Genomic DNA, 15,565 nt, shown 5'->3' with positions numbered 1-15,565 from the left:
TAACAAGTTAAAGAGCATGAAAGGTTTAAATATTTCTCATCAGCTAATTTCTGCAACATTAGATCGAAACACGATCACTTTTCAAAATGGTAAAAAAGTATATAAAATAAAACTTGTTTTAAAATTTCAAATGCAAATTGAGTTAAGCAGATACAAAACAAGAATCAATCAAATGGTCAACATTAATGTTTAGCATATTTGAACTGTAATTAAGGAGCCAACCTTCTAAGTGTCTGTATACCTGTTCACCCTGGCCTTCGGGCCCTAGCCCTTTCTTGGTCCCCCGGCTTCCTTTATTTATTTATTTTCTTTATCCTTTTGATTGTCTTGTTGTTTGTTTTGTTTTTCCACCATGTACAGCGACCTTGGGTCCCTTGAAAGGCGCTATATAAATATCATTTATTATTATTATTATTATTATACTTATCGTTCTGTACGTCTCCTCTACCAGGACATAGAGAAGACTATGAATACAGCGCTTCATGAGCTACGGGAGCTGGAGCGGCAGAACACGGTAAAGCAGGCTCCTGATGTGGTGCTGGACACTCTGGAGCCCATGAAGAACCCGGTGAGCTCTGAGCCCGGCAGCCCTCTGCACACCATCATGATCCGTGACCCGGATGCAGCCATGCGCCGCAGCAGCAGCTCCACATCCGAGATGATGAGCACTTTCAAACCCGCTCTCTCCGCACGGATGGCTGGGGCTCAGCTGCGCCCACCACCCATGAGGCCGGTGCGCCCCCCTCCCACCCAGCACCGCTCCAGCAGCTCCAGCTCTTCAGGGGTCGGCAGCCCTGCTGTGACTCCCACTGAGAAGATGTTTCCCAGTAACAGTACAGCTGCTGTTAGCGTGGGTACATCCAGTGATGCTGGAGATAAGTCCGGTACCATGTAGCAAAGGTAGAATCTGCAAGGTGGTCAGGTTGTAAAGCTTGAAGTGTGGGAAAAGCTTATGGAAATGAGTGCTGATGTGTGAGAAGCAGATATGGATATTTTCCTCTGTTTTCCGCCTGACTTAATTCATATATTCAGGAAGCTCTTGAAGCAACCCTACAATATATTGCCATGGGGATAAAGCGGTGAAAGAAGCTGTAGAGGTGTGATAGCGCAAAGCTCAACTCTCTTTGAATCTTGATCCAACTGGAGAAAATGTTTATAAGAATACATGTAATTCAGTTTTACCTCGGTTTAAAAATAAAGAATCTCTGGCCATATTCTCGTTTCAGAGATAAAATGGATGCAAGTGAAGCAATACTTGTGTAACATTTAGTATTGCTTTGCACCGAGCACACATTGTCCAGCTGACGTTTGATTTACTCCTTCTGAAGTGTATGAAGCACCTCATCTGGACAATGTCAACATTCAGGCTAAAATGCCATGTCTGCTTACCATTGAGGTCACATGCTTTATGGCTGTACATACAAACTTACTTGAAGTACCCATGCTTTCTGTTTGTACTATAATAGAGTGGATGTTAAGCGAAGTAGCCCCTTAGAGACATTCTATACTTCTGCATGCTGGGTTTGGGTCAAATTAGCAAAACATTAAGACTTGCATCATTTAGAAATGTGTAATGATGTGGGACTTTCTTATTTCCTCATTGTAAGAATAAGAAATCAGTTTGAAACTAGTTTGAAACCTAAACCTCAAGAAGAAAAATTCAGATGTACACATATTTGATTAAGAAACACATGGCGAACTCTCAGTGTTACGTTTTGAACCTGCCAGGTGTGGGGTACTCTATATGTTGTACCTAAATCATTGCATTCACTGCTTAAAATAAACGCATCCTGGCATGAATATGATCTCTGAAGCCTGAGATGTACTAATCTGACCTTGAAAAAGCAAGTCATCCTCCAATATAGTGTATTGTTGGACTGTGGGCAGACTTAACAAAACAAATACATCAACTAATGTAGGAAACCTGTGGTCAAACTGTACATAATATATAGCTAGATTCTTTTTAAGTGGTCAGTCTTGTACAAAAAAAAGACAAAAAAGGTTGGCTGTAAATGGCACTTAGAGTTAAGAACCCCATATATCTGAATATTATCATATTCAGTTAAGAACAAACATACTCTTTAACTGCTTAAAGTTCAAATAATAAACCTTGAACTATCTGCTTTTGGGAATAGTACAGTAGAAAACGGATTGCTGTTGAACGGACAAGAAGCCTGAGTACATTCTTTCTTTATTATCTTTAGACACACTGGCCCATTTTCACACTCAGTTTGTTAGTCTTGAATTGTTGCCACTTCAAATTAAATTTGGGTGATATTATTTCATTATAGACATAATAAAATACCCTCCGACAGTTCCTCTTTTAAATAAAAAATGTGATACTCACCAAGAGGAACTAGCAACATTGATGTTGTGACATACTGTTATCAGATTCCTTCCTTCCTGCCTTTTTCTGCTTCTTTTTGATGAATACAGTTATGCTCTGAGTGTAGACCATTTATTTTGTTGAAAGGAAACTAAACAGATACAATTCAGTGTTTATATATACCATACCTCTTGTCACTCTGACAGCTCTAGTCCAGACAGAGACCTTAATATCCGCATCCCAAAGAGTCTGCTGTGTGCTGCATGTGTTGAGCTGTACTGTCTGACTCATATTCTGCAGCAGTTAAACAATGGCTGTATGTGGTGCCTTGCCTTGGTAAGATGCACACAATAACTCAATATTGGATGTTTGTTTTTAGAGAAATGGTTCTTAACATTAACAGGGATTGGAAATGATTAATTAAACAGTTGCCAAATAGTGAAAGGAACAATGCTTGATTGAGTAAAATCAGTTTAAACATTAGCATGTAAACAAGGCCCTGATTCCACTATTAATCTGCAGTCAGTCTGTATATTCTAAAGTGTTACTGATGTACATGTAAATTGAACTCATTTGCTTGTTGTCGAGGGATTGAGTTTTAGGGAAGAGAGCTCCAACAGCCAGTAAAAAAAAAAGGAAATATAGCATTTAAACTCAAACAGTGCCCTCACACCCTCTGCTGGTTCCTGCTGGTATTGCCTCTTGTGACGCACTTTCCATGGGCCTTTTAATCTGGAGCTAATATAACAATCACTAATCTTTTCCATACAGTTTCATGTGTTTGCCTGGTTACAGTATTGTAACTGTTAAAATCTATGAAGAAGATGTTACTACAAAAGTCATGTTTATTAAAAAACGAAGAAAGCACATCATTTCAAAAGGGTTAAATTACCATCATTATATTTAACTAGGCTGTTTTGTATTTTATTTATAGACACTTGTTTGACACATTCTTGAGTGCCTTTTGTGCACAACATCAATTTTTATTGGACTTTTATATTTCCTTTTTTTACTGTGATATGTTGTCTATAAGTTGTCATGTTTATTATAAACTGATGTTGCTTTTTTATCTTTACTTTCTACTGCTACTCAGTTGTCAAAACACCATAAGAAATGAAGCGTGTACAGATATTCCTCTCATGAATTAAAGAGTAATATTCATGAAGTGCTCGTCAGTTTTTGAGGAAGAGTTAAAGAAACTACTGTATAACAAGCTCTACTGGTGAAATTCAGTAGAATCATCTCAGAATAATTCTCTCATTTTTTAGTTTTCCCTGTGAACTGCCTGTGCTGTGGTTGAGCCGTACTCGTCATTTAGCTCCTTCCCTTCATTGCATTATTGTTGGTAACTCTTTTTACAGAGGTTATAAGGCACTTAATGCGCTGTTCTTCTGCCTACAGTACATGTGACATTTTTCAAGGAATGTATGCTGAAATGGGTAACACTGTTAGTCTGCTGCCGTGAGAAGATAATAAATTAATATTGAAAAAGGACATCACAGTAAGAGCGCAGATTTTGATGTTGTGGGACCAGAGTGTGAGTTGTTGTCATACTGTTTACCTTCTCTTTAATTGTTTGTCTAGTGATGCTGTTTGTTGATGAGTGTCTGGTTGGTTGAAACCTTGTGATGTAATGTACACCATACCACTGACTGGATGTTGAAAACCCCTGCATCCAAATAAAACCATTATTGCTCTGTGATCTGGATAATGTGAGTGCATTTTTTTCTGATTTGTGGCATTAAAAGTCTGATCTAAAGGCTGAAAGCTGAATCCTGATGGATGGAAGCATTTTTACACTGTTGATACTTCATCTTATCATTCTTTAGATTATCGCCCTTAAACCTACCTGGTTCTCTTTTAATATGAATATTTATTATTAACAATGAAAGTCATTTTGGGTAAAACATTCTTACAATAGATATTATTAAAGTTTAAGATTCAAAACATCCCAAAACATTCACAGTATTTAGTTGAATGGTGCTAAATCCTGATGCTTTAAGGTGCATGTTGACAAAACCTTTTAACTGATCTGCATCAACTTCAAATAAGTTAGAAAGGGCAGTAGGAAAAACTGAAAAAGTCTGGCATTCTTGATCAGAAAAGGGCTGATGAATACACAAGCAATACTTAAAAGGTTTAATCCTACCTTACCGCTTATTGAAATGGTCATTTTTGTTAACACATTGCATGGCAGATATAAAGACTTATAACAAGTGGACTTCAAGGGCCAAGTCAGTTACAACAAAAGGTTTTTAATTAAGTTTAATATGAAAACGCTATGATTACATTTGTACATATTGGTTTGGATGGGATCTGATCAGAGAGAAGTAAATAAAGATTATGAAAGAAAACAGGTATAGGCTAATAACTCGTTCTTTACAGTAAAAGCAAGTACATTTTTATTTTATAAGCACATTAGATGTTAGACGCTTTTATCCAAAGCGACTTACTTACTCAATACTGTGACCAAGGCTCTATCCACTGCGCCACACGTCTCCCAAGCACAAGACCATAACAGCAATTTTCTCTGTACACTTTTGATTGACAGGGACACAACATAACATTGCATTGTAAACCAGCAGTGGGTGAGTGGAAAGGATGAAAACATCCCAATAAGTATTTAAATCACGTGAACCTGAGTCTGCAGTTTGCTCTGTTGCCACATGATGGAGAAGCTGCACCACAAAAGAGTTAGATGGTCATGGTTGAGTAGTCAGCACTCTGTTAGTTATAAACAAGGATTAGGAACAGGCACTGTGGTGATGGATACGCAGAGAACAGAGTTTTGCATACATTACAAAAAGTGCTAAGTACATGATTACATCTCCCTTTGAAATTGGCTTTCTAGTTCCTTGGTCAGAGGGTGTTACACCACCAGCTCACTCTGACGGAGCATAAAAATAATTGAATTTGTTCCACCTGAGAAACCACTGTTCAACAAGGATGTGTCAAACAAGACACTGTGTTTACAGTTTTCATTAGTCTGGAAGGTAAACCAACGACTAGCCACTGAAGATCTACTGGAGCTGAACTTGTTGTTTCTGACACCTGAGCTAAAGATGTCTACAGTTAAGGTGTACAATATGTGATCTCAATGTTTAAACGTTTGCATGTTGTCTAGAACAATTCTGTAAAAGTAATTTTGTTGTTATTATTCTGTTATTACAACTGAAGGATAATTTGTTTGGATATTTCATACAGTATATGTAATAAATATATCCTTTATGTCTTTATGTCTTTATTAGGATCCCCATTAGCACTAGCATGAGCATTGCTTATATACTGTATTAATAATAGAAAGAAAAAACATACTTTGATGTGCCTGTTTACAGACAGTGTTATGTATATATTATTATCATGAGAACATTCTTAAATTGCTTTGCATGATAACCTTTAAGGTTATTTTTTGAAGGGATTTGTTCCCTTTTTATTACCAACACATCACAATGATCTACTGTAGGGCTAGATTGGAGTGTGTGTGTGTGTGTGTGTGTGTGTGTGTGTGTGTGTGTGTGTGTGTGTGTGTGTGTGTGTGTGTGTGTGTGTGTGTGTGTGTGTGTGTGTGTGTGTGTGTGTGTGTGTGTGTGTGTGTGTGTGTGTGTGTGTGTGTGTGTGTGTGTGTGTGTGTGTGTGTGTCATGAAAAGATGGGACTAGTAATTGAGATTAACCAGTAAATTGTCTAATGAATCAATTAGATGACTTGGAGAGAAAACAAACAAAACCACTGCTGCTTACGCTGGCATCGAAATTGTTGTCTGCCTCTCTAGAATGAGGAATGCCTCATCAATAATAAAGGACGCTCTAGCTGGTTTGAAAATAAGTTGCATAAGCCCTCTCCAATGGCCCATTTTGCACATCTTTTTATTATGATTAATAAGCAAATAAGAGCAAACTTTTCAATAACGCATAATAATTTCTTCTTAAGAGTCACAGCAGAACAGAATTATCATAATGTAAACCTTAATTAACATAATTTCAACCTTTAAGTACTCTGCCTTCAGCTTAACAAAATCACAATCATTATCAGCTGTTAGACTCTTCAATTAAAAAACCCTAAAGTACCTGTGAGCTGCAGATCATTCATTTTCATAATATGAATTAAACAACATATACATATGCAAGTCATGTTTTTATTTTATTCAAGTTTTACCATTTTATATCTTGTTTTTTCAAGCAACATAGCAGGCAGTGGCCGTTTCTCAATCGCGAGGATGCTGGCTTGGTAGACGCATACTTCCAAGTCACTTCCTTCAGAAACGAAGCGAGTATGCTTCCAAGCCACGGCTTCGGAAAACGAAGAAGAATGGAACAGGCTAACAAGTGTCCCACTCTCTCTAACGGTTTCAACATAAACTGTACCGAAAATAAATAACTCACGATGGCTATCTAATTATGAACTTGCTTTACTTTCACGGAACACATTTTTGGTGATAACAAATGCAACAAAGTAACATATTTACCAACACATGTTCTACGCATAGGTTCTACGCCACTACATACTTACATTTAAATGTGTGCTGCGCTGCGTCGGTTCAGCCATTCTCCGCAAGGGTTTTTGAAATTGGTCCGTGCGCAAAGCATTGTGGGGATTTGAAGGACGCGAAGTCTACCCATGTGCAGCCTCGAAATGACCCCCAAACCAAGGACGTGGCCTCGATGGAATTCCAAGTATGCTGGAGATTGGAACAGTCCTTCGGCGGCACTCGATGACGTAGTATCCTTGAAATATTGGCTTGGAAGCCAGTATCCTCGAGATTGAGAAACGGCCAGTGTGCCTGTCATGAAAGACAATACAAATGGTTACATTTTTTCCTGAAGGTATATTGTCAAGTGATTTGTTCCAAGGTGTGGATCTTTAATGGGTTTATTCTTTATGTTGAGCAGATTAACAAAATATCCAAATAATACAAGTGCATTATTCAAGCCAATATAATGATCTTTTAGTCTCCTTAACTTTCTGGGAATTTATCAAATATGCCCAATAATGTTACATATGTATACCATGACTGCTTAAATTATGGTTGCTACTGCAAATGTTGAGATCTTTTATGATTTTTTAAAGGTTGATAGAAAAACAAACATACTTATAATGCTGTTCATTAAGGAATCACATTTTCATTATCTTTTTTTACATGTAGTGTCATCTGCATCTTGGACTCTTTGATGGCAAATGGGGCTTCATTTAAAAATATATGCAATATTATGAGTCATAGTAACAACACATACTCTTAATAATGACTAAGTAAGGCCGTAGTGCCTTGCTCAAGGATACAAAGTCATGATACATTAATTTAGAGGATCACCTCAGAGACTTCTCAGTTGAGAGACAGACTGTAAAAGATCACAATGTTGCTTTCGTGCAAGAGTTAAGAAAACTTGCAATGAAAAGAACAGCAAGTGTTTTCATTTTATTTATTTTTTGTCTCAGTGTAACAGACGAACATCACACACAGTACCAAAGAGCTCCCTAAAATGCTTAATTATTTTACTATAGACCAATCATTTCCCTTTGATGCATTATCAGAAACATTTTAGACCTTGTTTGTAAATCTGAAAATCTATTAAGTTTAGTTCATGCATGACTCACACCATGACATGCTTTGTTTATCCAGCATGAATTGAAAGTAACTTTAATGATCATTAGAGCTTCAGGGTTAACATAGATGGCAACACCTCTGATCTGCAGGGCTGCCCTGGGATAAGGAGTACAGCGGCGCATGCATGATGAATAAAGATGCACACAAATCAAACCGAAGAATTCATGATATGTTGCACATGTACACACCATGCTGCATTAACCCCTCTCTCTCATATGTGTTCTGTGTCAAAGTATGTATGTATACATATATATATATCTATATATAGATATATATATATGTCCCCACTCGCCCCATCCTGGTCAATCTGTTGTTCTTCCTTTCTTCAGGCTCCTCCAGGCCCCACGATGTCCAGTTGGTTAGCCATAACCAATTTGTCCGTCTGTCTGGAAGTCCCACAGGATGTTAGCCTTGTCATTCTCAGCCACCTTTGGAGTTGCCATCCAATGCCAATATGTGCATGCCGTGCCTGCCTGCAACTTATATCCTTCTGTTATGTGCTGGACTGTCTCTCGGGCCAATTTACACAACCTTGGCTCTGGTGCTCAGCACCTGTTGTTCTGCCATGATTAGTGCCTCTGTGCTATCTGTGTCTTTTCCAGCCACTGGTCCATATATATATATATAAGAATACTTTTAACTAAACCACTAAAAGTAGTCTTAAGAACAGCATAATAATTCAGGGCACACTATAGCCAATGCTGTTGTAAATATTAATAGCATTACAACTAAATAAACAAACATGCCAAATATTTTAAGCTTCATATTTATTTGGATCTGGGTCATTGCAATTGCTTTCTAACGCATCACTATATCCAAAGGACTAACGGGGTTATTGCTGCCATTTTCCTCTTGCTAAATTCTACTGAAGCACTTTGTTTTATGAACACATGACAAATTAATCAAAAATGAATTACTTTAACAGATCTCAGTCATCAACATCTTCAAAGAAAAAGCAACCTGGCATGTTTAAGTCCATTGTTTAACCCTAGAGAAAGCTCAGTCTTCCATCTCTTTACTCTCATTTCCCACAGCTCCAGCCATTGTTAAAATCCAAGACAAGTCCGGCCCTTTTGCACTGGGCTACAGGGGGCTGGATGACTCACTTGCTAAGGGCCTCATTAGATAGAAATATATGGGCATGACGCGAACAAATAACAATGCTACACTGATTGGGCACAGCACAGCACAGTCCTTTGACACCATGAATGTCAAAGTGCAGATGTTTCCGAAAAACTCAAACAGTTTACAGTATGTGTTCAGGTGAACCAGAGAGTCTCCTCAGCCAATCGTTTAAAATGTAAGCTTTTCAATCATATATCCCAAGATGTATGTTCACATGCAACTGCATTGGGAAAAGACAGTTTGGATAAAACACATTGCTCCCTAGATTTCACATGATTGGCCATGTTTCCCTGGGCATTAGAAAGTTAATGAATATTTTACAGTGTGAAAATTCAGAATCACTGCATACTCTGTTCATTTGAACCATATTGTAATAGCAGCAAGAGGCCACGACAAAGCTGCATACAATTAAAGTCTTTAAACCTCTGTTACAGTTTCCTTGATGTATTGCTCATGTGATGCTTGTTTTAATCTACTTCAAAGAGTTACATATGCAACACTTCACCAAGGAAAAGCTGAACAAGATTTCTCCACAGATGTGTCATGTTGCTCTGCAGATGGTGCTCTGGCACAAGGTTCTGCTTTTACTTCCAAGAGTCGGGGTCTGTTGGATAGATTTCTTTAACTTTCAAATCAAGCACATGAACGTAACTAATAAATTCAGCCCAAGCTAAGTAGTGCTCAACAACTTTTCTTTGTGCTGATATCAACCGTTTATCAATGAAGAATTCATAACCCATGTCCTGAAAGAAACAAGATCTCATATTTGTAAATATAAATGTTAGGCCTTAAAGGGGACCTACCATGCAAAATGCACTTTTTTATGTCTTTTATACATAAATATGTGTCCCCGGCAGAGATGGGGTCGTTACTAAAAAAAAAGTAATATTACATTAAAAAAAAGTAATTTATTACACTACTTTGTTATTACTCTCTACATAAAGTAACTCCTTACTTTAATCGCAGGGCCGGCCCGCCTCTCCCATACAGGCAGATCAGGCAGACTGCTAAAGTCTCAAATGTTCTCTTTAGTTCGGTTTCCATTGTCGCATAAGAATGATCCAGATAGCTCCTGAATGTTTTCCTATCTGACCATGGCTGTCCTCTGTCTCCTGCTATCTGTATTTTGCGCAGTATATCTCTGAACGATGGTGATTCCACTGTGCAAATGGGCAACATTTCCTCTACTATTAAGGATGCTACAAGCCTGTCCATCTCTGCTTTGGTTACCGGTCCATTTTTGTTGCTTCGGCGGCGGCGCACTCATAACATCCTCACTCTTAGCATGTGTTCTTTGAGGGTTGAGGTTTGACGTGATGTTTACAGCAGTGGATAACAGCTTCTGGCCTGGACACAGTTTGTACCTCACCGTCACATGTGGCACACTTCCAGGCTCCATCCCTCGAAAGTTATCGCTGACTCAGCCATGTTTATGCAGCACTGCACGCGGAGATGTGGACGCGCAAATCGCGCAGATTATGTACATATATAAACCTGCGGCGGAAACCCCTCTTGTCTGTCAGTAAGATTATGACTGATTTTATAAAAGTAACGAAGTAACGACGCGTGTCGGGGCAATGTTAGTAACTGTAGTGTGATTACTGGATTATAAAAGTAGCGCGTTACACTACTCCGTTACCGACAAAAGTAATATTGTTACTTTAACGCGTTACACCCAACTCTGGTCCCCGGTGTGTCGAGGGAACTCACGCAGCGTTAGAAAATAAAACCCTCTCTCTTTTCCTCTGTACCCAAATCTCTAAAAACGGGGCACAACGGAGCTGATCCAGATTTGCGTCCGATATGACGTATTATCGGAAATGTAGGCTGGCCTTACACCCACAGCCCTACCAGAAACGTTGCTATCAGAAACAATGCCCGACTGTTTTGGACGTAATATGGTCGATGCATGTTTACATTAGCATTGCTAACACTCATAGCTAACCTGTACTGGAGAGAGCATGTGTGTGAAGAAGTAGGAAATAAAAAGGAACCCACCTTGTGGTATAACCGGCAAGAGAAAAAGCCTTTGAGCTCCATACTGTTTCAGAAATAATCCTTGATAATCCATGATATGGCGTTTCATCACCGCAGTATCTGGGGGTAGAATGAACATGAGTGCATGAGCATGAGCATGAGCTCAGCCCCCTCCTTTTTACCAAAACAATTTTTTTAAAGCTTTATACCCCAAATCAGCACTTTTGAAACAGGAAGTGAAATGGAGGGATATGAGGCATGGCTAGAATGGGTGATCTGTTTGGTATTTGGAGCAAAACACTTCATAGACATGTTTTTTATATATTTGTATATATCTGAGACCTATGCTATTGCCTAAAAATAGCATGATAGGTGAACCCTTAAAGTTTTTTTTTATATTTGACTGTAGTCTGGCTCCCTCAAATTGACCCCCTTTCAATAAATTACCTTGAATTTGTTCAAATTAGAAATAATGGTGCAAACTCATTCCCTGACTAAACATATGCTTGATCTTTAATGTACAATGATACTGTTTTCTCAATGTGAGGAGACACTCTAAAAAGAAGCTCTGAGAAGCAAAGAAAAAATAAAAACTCAGGACAGTTTAAGTCTAACAAAATATCACAACATTTTTAATATACTGTCAATAATCCTTAAACACACACAATCAGTAATACAACTCGGCATTAAAAAAAACATATTTAAAAGCTCAAACTGAAATAGACCATAAGAAAAATAACTGGTAATGTGTTTAATCTGTGTTACGGCCTGGCTCATGGGCTGCAACAAAGATGAGAGACCAGACAACTTAAGTGTAACAAAAGCATATTTATTTACAATACCACAAAAACCAAAGGTCTTCAAAGAAACCTTATAAATGTGGAAGTTAGTTATCAGTAATGATTGCGTGTATGGGTGTGTGAAAATGTGCAGAAACAAAGACGCGGCCGTGTCCAACAGAAGAATGAGGGGGCAGTATGGGTTGGTGTTGGCCTTTTATGTCGACGGCCCAGGTGTGGCTCATCAGGTTGATCACCTGAAACACAAACAAGAGCCAGCAAGCAGAAAACAAAGGCATAGACCCCCAAGCAACCAACACAGAATAATATTTAAAAGTTCAAAATGACATAGGCTATACATGTTCCATACTGACCGGTTTGAATTTCATATCGGTGTTCACCCAGTCTCCATTTTCCAACCCAGCAACTCTAGTGCCTGAAGAAGCCTTTTAAGAGATGCAACCCCGCAACATCAGTGCCTAAGGAAGCTTTTTAAGAGTTTACAGGAAAGATGGAGATCAGAGAGAACACACACTGAAGAGAAGGGTGATGGATGATGGGCCATGCATGGAAGAGCATTAACAGGAGGTCCAAAAACAAATAAACATTCACCAGAGTCCGACAATTTACCTGCAGCTAGACAAAGCTTGCTAAAGGACGCAAAGCTCACAAAACCAAGGCATGAACTGCAGCGCTTATGTTCCCGAAGCTTACAGGTCTAACTAACCACTTGCAGACACTTCCAACAAATTACCATTTTGCATTCCCCTCCTGCATCTACTTACTTCCACATAAGCCACTGTAGCATCCTGCACTAAGATATCACCAAAACCCAGACTTGTTTTAGAACTAATAAAGCCAAACGGTTTACCAGAATTAAGCTACTAACAGGAAAACCCCACATTATTTAAATACGGTGAGACAGATAACAAACACTCATGTAAACATTGTAAACTCACTTAACACATTTGCAGCCAATCTCAAATAGCACATACACAGATAACAGCAGTCATGTCCCTCTATCTACCAAACAAAACAGAAACTACCTAAACTCCTCCCTTAGTCTTCAGGTGTTACTTATGGTGGGTATTTATGCACTGATGCCCGGTAAAGCAATTGGCAACTCCACCCGCAGCTTTGGACGTGCTCCCAAGCTCATAGCCCTAACCACGTCCACACCACACTAAAACCCCCCAACGAATTCCAAAGGGAATCCGTTCTGAAGCCTGCAGTGACAGGAGTGAGAGACACTCACAGGACCACCAATATAATTCATGACAACCTGTAACAGAGAGTCTCACAGGCATTTGGTACATCATGTCATCTTGCTAATTCAAGCATATAATTACGATTTGGCTGAGCATCCACTGATTAACATTCCCATTTTTCAAACCCATCAGAATGTCTCAACAAAGTGCTGAAAGAGGACAGCGGCTGGTCAAACTCCAACTGAAATCATCTCATACAAACCAGATTATATGTCCATTATGCCCTATTCATCGGCCAGTGTTATTTATATTCTGCATCAGTGATTCAGTAGTTCATATTCTGGGGTCTTTTCAAACAGTTCAGTTCAAGCATTTAATGATTAAAGAATTCAAAGCATGGGCTATGCCTTTTGTGATTTAATAAAAACAATAAACAAGGAGATGGAATGTAAAACACCTAATCAAAAACACAGACCTGGAGTCGTTGGAAAAAATAAAGACTTCAATCAGGAGAAAAACTAAATCTGGACATAGCGTAGCTGTATATAATCTTGGCTGAAATGACTCAATTAATCAGACCCAACAAGATCAATTGAAACAGAGAGGACAAATTGGCCTTGGCATTTTCAATATCCTGCTAACACAGCGCTGTGGAGATAGGTCTAGCTTTGTGAGACTACCATTTTGAACATTAATTTCTTGCATTTTAATGTCCAATGTGTCTGACTGGTCACAAAAAAAATCATATATAGTGAAAATATATTTTGTTATATATTTTCTCTAAAAAACAACAATATATGATAACAGACAGCAGCCTATTATAAATGTATGTCATTTTCTGTTATACTTTCTATGATAAAGGCCAAACAACTCTGAAAGGTCTCATTCTCACCTGCAGGGTACAATAATGGAAAGAGTGGTTAATGCTTTGGAAACACCATGAAATTATTTAACTGGCCAAATGCTCTGAGGGTTGCCTCCTCCAAACCACCAGGAGAAATAAATACATTTGCAGGATAATTAATTGTTCCCTGGTTTTAAAGAAAAAGCAACATCTCTATATTTAGTAGAATATCAGAGGAACACTTACATAAACGTACAACATCTTACATTGAAACAACATATTGATGCAGTGCAACCCAGGGAAGAGTGTTCTGTATCTGATGATGGCAAGTCATTGCCATCTCGACAGGTTTTCTGTTTATAAAATGTTTTTCTATGTTAAAGGCTAAAATACAAATGTAAACTAAAGTGTCCCCCGATTGTCATTGTACATATGCAATGACAATAAATGTGTTTTTATAGAGAACTGTAATCACCACAGGCCAAAAGCTGTCGCCTTACATTTGGAATATACTCGTATCTTTACCTTTTAGGTCATCGTCTTATCTTGGGGCTCATAACTATCTTTCAAGCATTTACTTTGTATTTCTTTACTGTTTAAGATGACTCTATTTTATGTTATTTTGTGAAATAGGAGCCATTCTGTTATTTCTGTTGGTAAAGAACATATATTAGCTGTTAAATAATAATCTGAGAATAAAATGTTTGTCAGAACACTTTAGACTCAATTGAACTTTAATGTCAAGGCTAATCTTGATTAATCCAGGGTATAGGCAAAAACTGCCAAGTTTGAAACCTAATATGAAATACAATCATGGCACAGAGTAAATATACAGAACTAATAGCACAAGGGGTAATGAGAGTAAGATATGTGATAGTTTTATAAGCTCATGGTGACAGCTCACTGGTGTGAAAGGCTTTCAAAGAAAACACTATGTGCTCTGTGTTTGCGAGGCTCAGCCTGCTAAGCATTTTCCAGTACAGGGACAAGATGTTACAATTATTCCATGAGGCCCATAGAGTATGTGGAGAGATATGTTCCCATTAGTAGCTATGACAACCTGGAAACATCTGTCAAAGCCATACACTGCAATAATAATAATACAAATAATATTTGTTATCATTTTTATTATACTTAAATATGTCATCCAGGATAACTTCGTCTCCTGATCAGCTGAATGAACAGTAGCAAGGCTGTCGCGGAAGAGGCACCAGAAGTAAGACAGTTGTTCTGGAATACCCATTTTCCGCTCTTAGATTTCCTGGTTGGTGTCATGGTTAGAATCAACAGAGATTTAAAGGAGGAAAACAAACATCTGCTAAGGTCTTGTCTAGGCAAGGCAAGGCAAGTATATTTATATAGCACCTTTCAACACAAGGCAATTCAAAGTGCTTTACAAAAATGAAAGACATTAAGAGCATTAAGAAACATATTATAAAAGGGCATTTAAAAACACTCATTTAGAAACAAACATAATAAAACATGAATTTCAAAGGTAAATGACAGTGCAGTTTAGGTCTGACTCTCAATCATCGCTAACTTTTTAGCAGAAATATTTTTCTTTGACCTCACTTTCTTTCTACTTTCTTTTTTAACTTATCCTTTAGTTATTTCAAGTGTTTCATGCAAAACGAAGCCCCCTTTGGAAAATACTAATCTGCAACCCAATATTCCGAAAATTCAACAGATCCTGGCCACATTTTTG

General features: G+C 38.2%; 1 protein-coding gene across 2 annotated transcripts in view; it reads left to right on the top strand.

Annotated features, from left to right (window-relative positions):
• srgap3 (SLIT-ROBO Rho GTPase activating protein 3) overlaps window positions 1-4,028 on the top strand; it is a 52,534-nt gene extending 48,506 nt beyond the window's left edge. For both annotated transcript variants that reach the window (XM_079685671.1, XM_079685672.1), the window contains exon 22: window positions 452-4,028. In XM_079685671.1, the coding sequence (XP_079541797.1) occupies window positions 452-895 (444 nt within the window). In that variant the 3' untranslated portion in view covers window positions 896-4,028. The remainder of the gene's footprint in view (window positions 1-451) is intronic.
• Window positions 4,029-15,565: the final 11,537 nt, after the last annotated feature.

The sequence above is a fragment of the Notothenia rossii genome, assembly GCF_949606895.1.
Source record: "Notothenia rossii genome assembly, chromosome: 5".
Taxonomy (NCBI): Eukaryota; Metazoa; Chordata; class Actinopteri; order Perciformes; family Nototheniidae; genus Notothenia; species Notothenia rossii.
The sequence above is the reverse complement of the archived record's forward strand: the minus strand, read 5'-3'. Positions and strand labels throughout refer to the sequence as shown.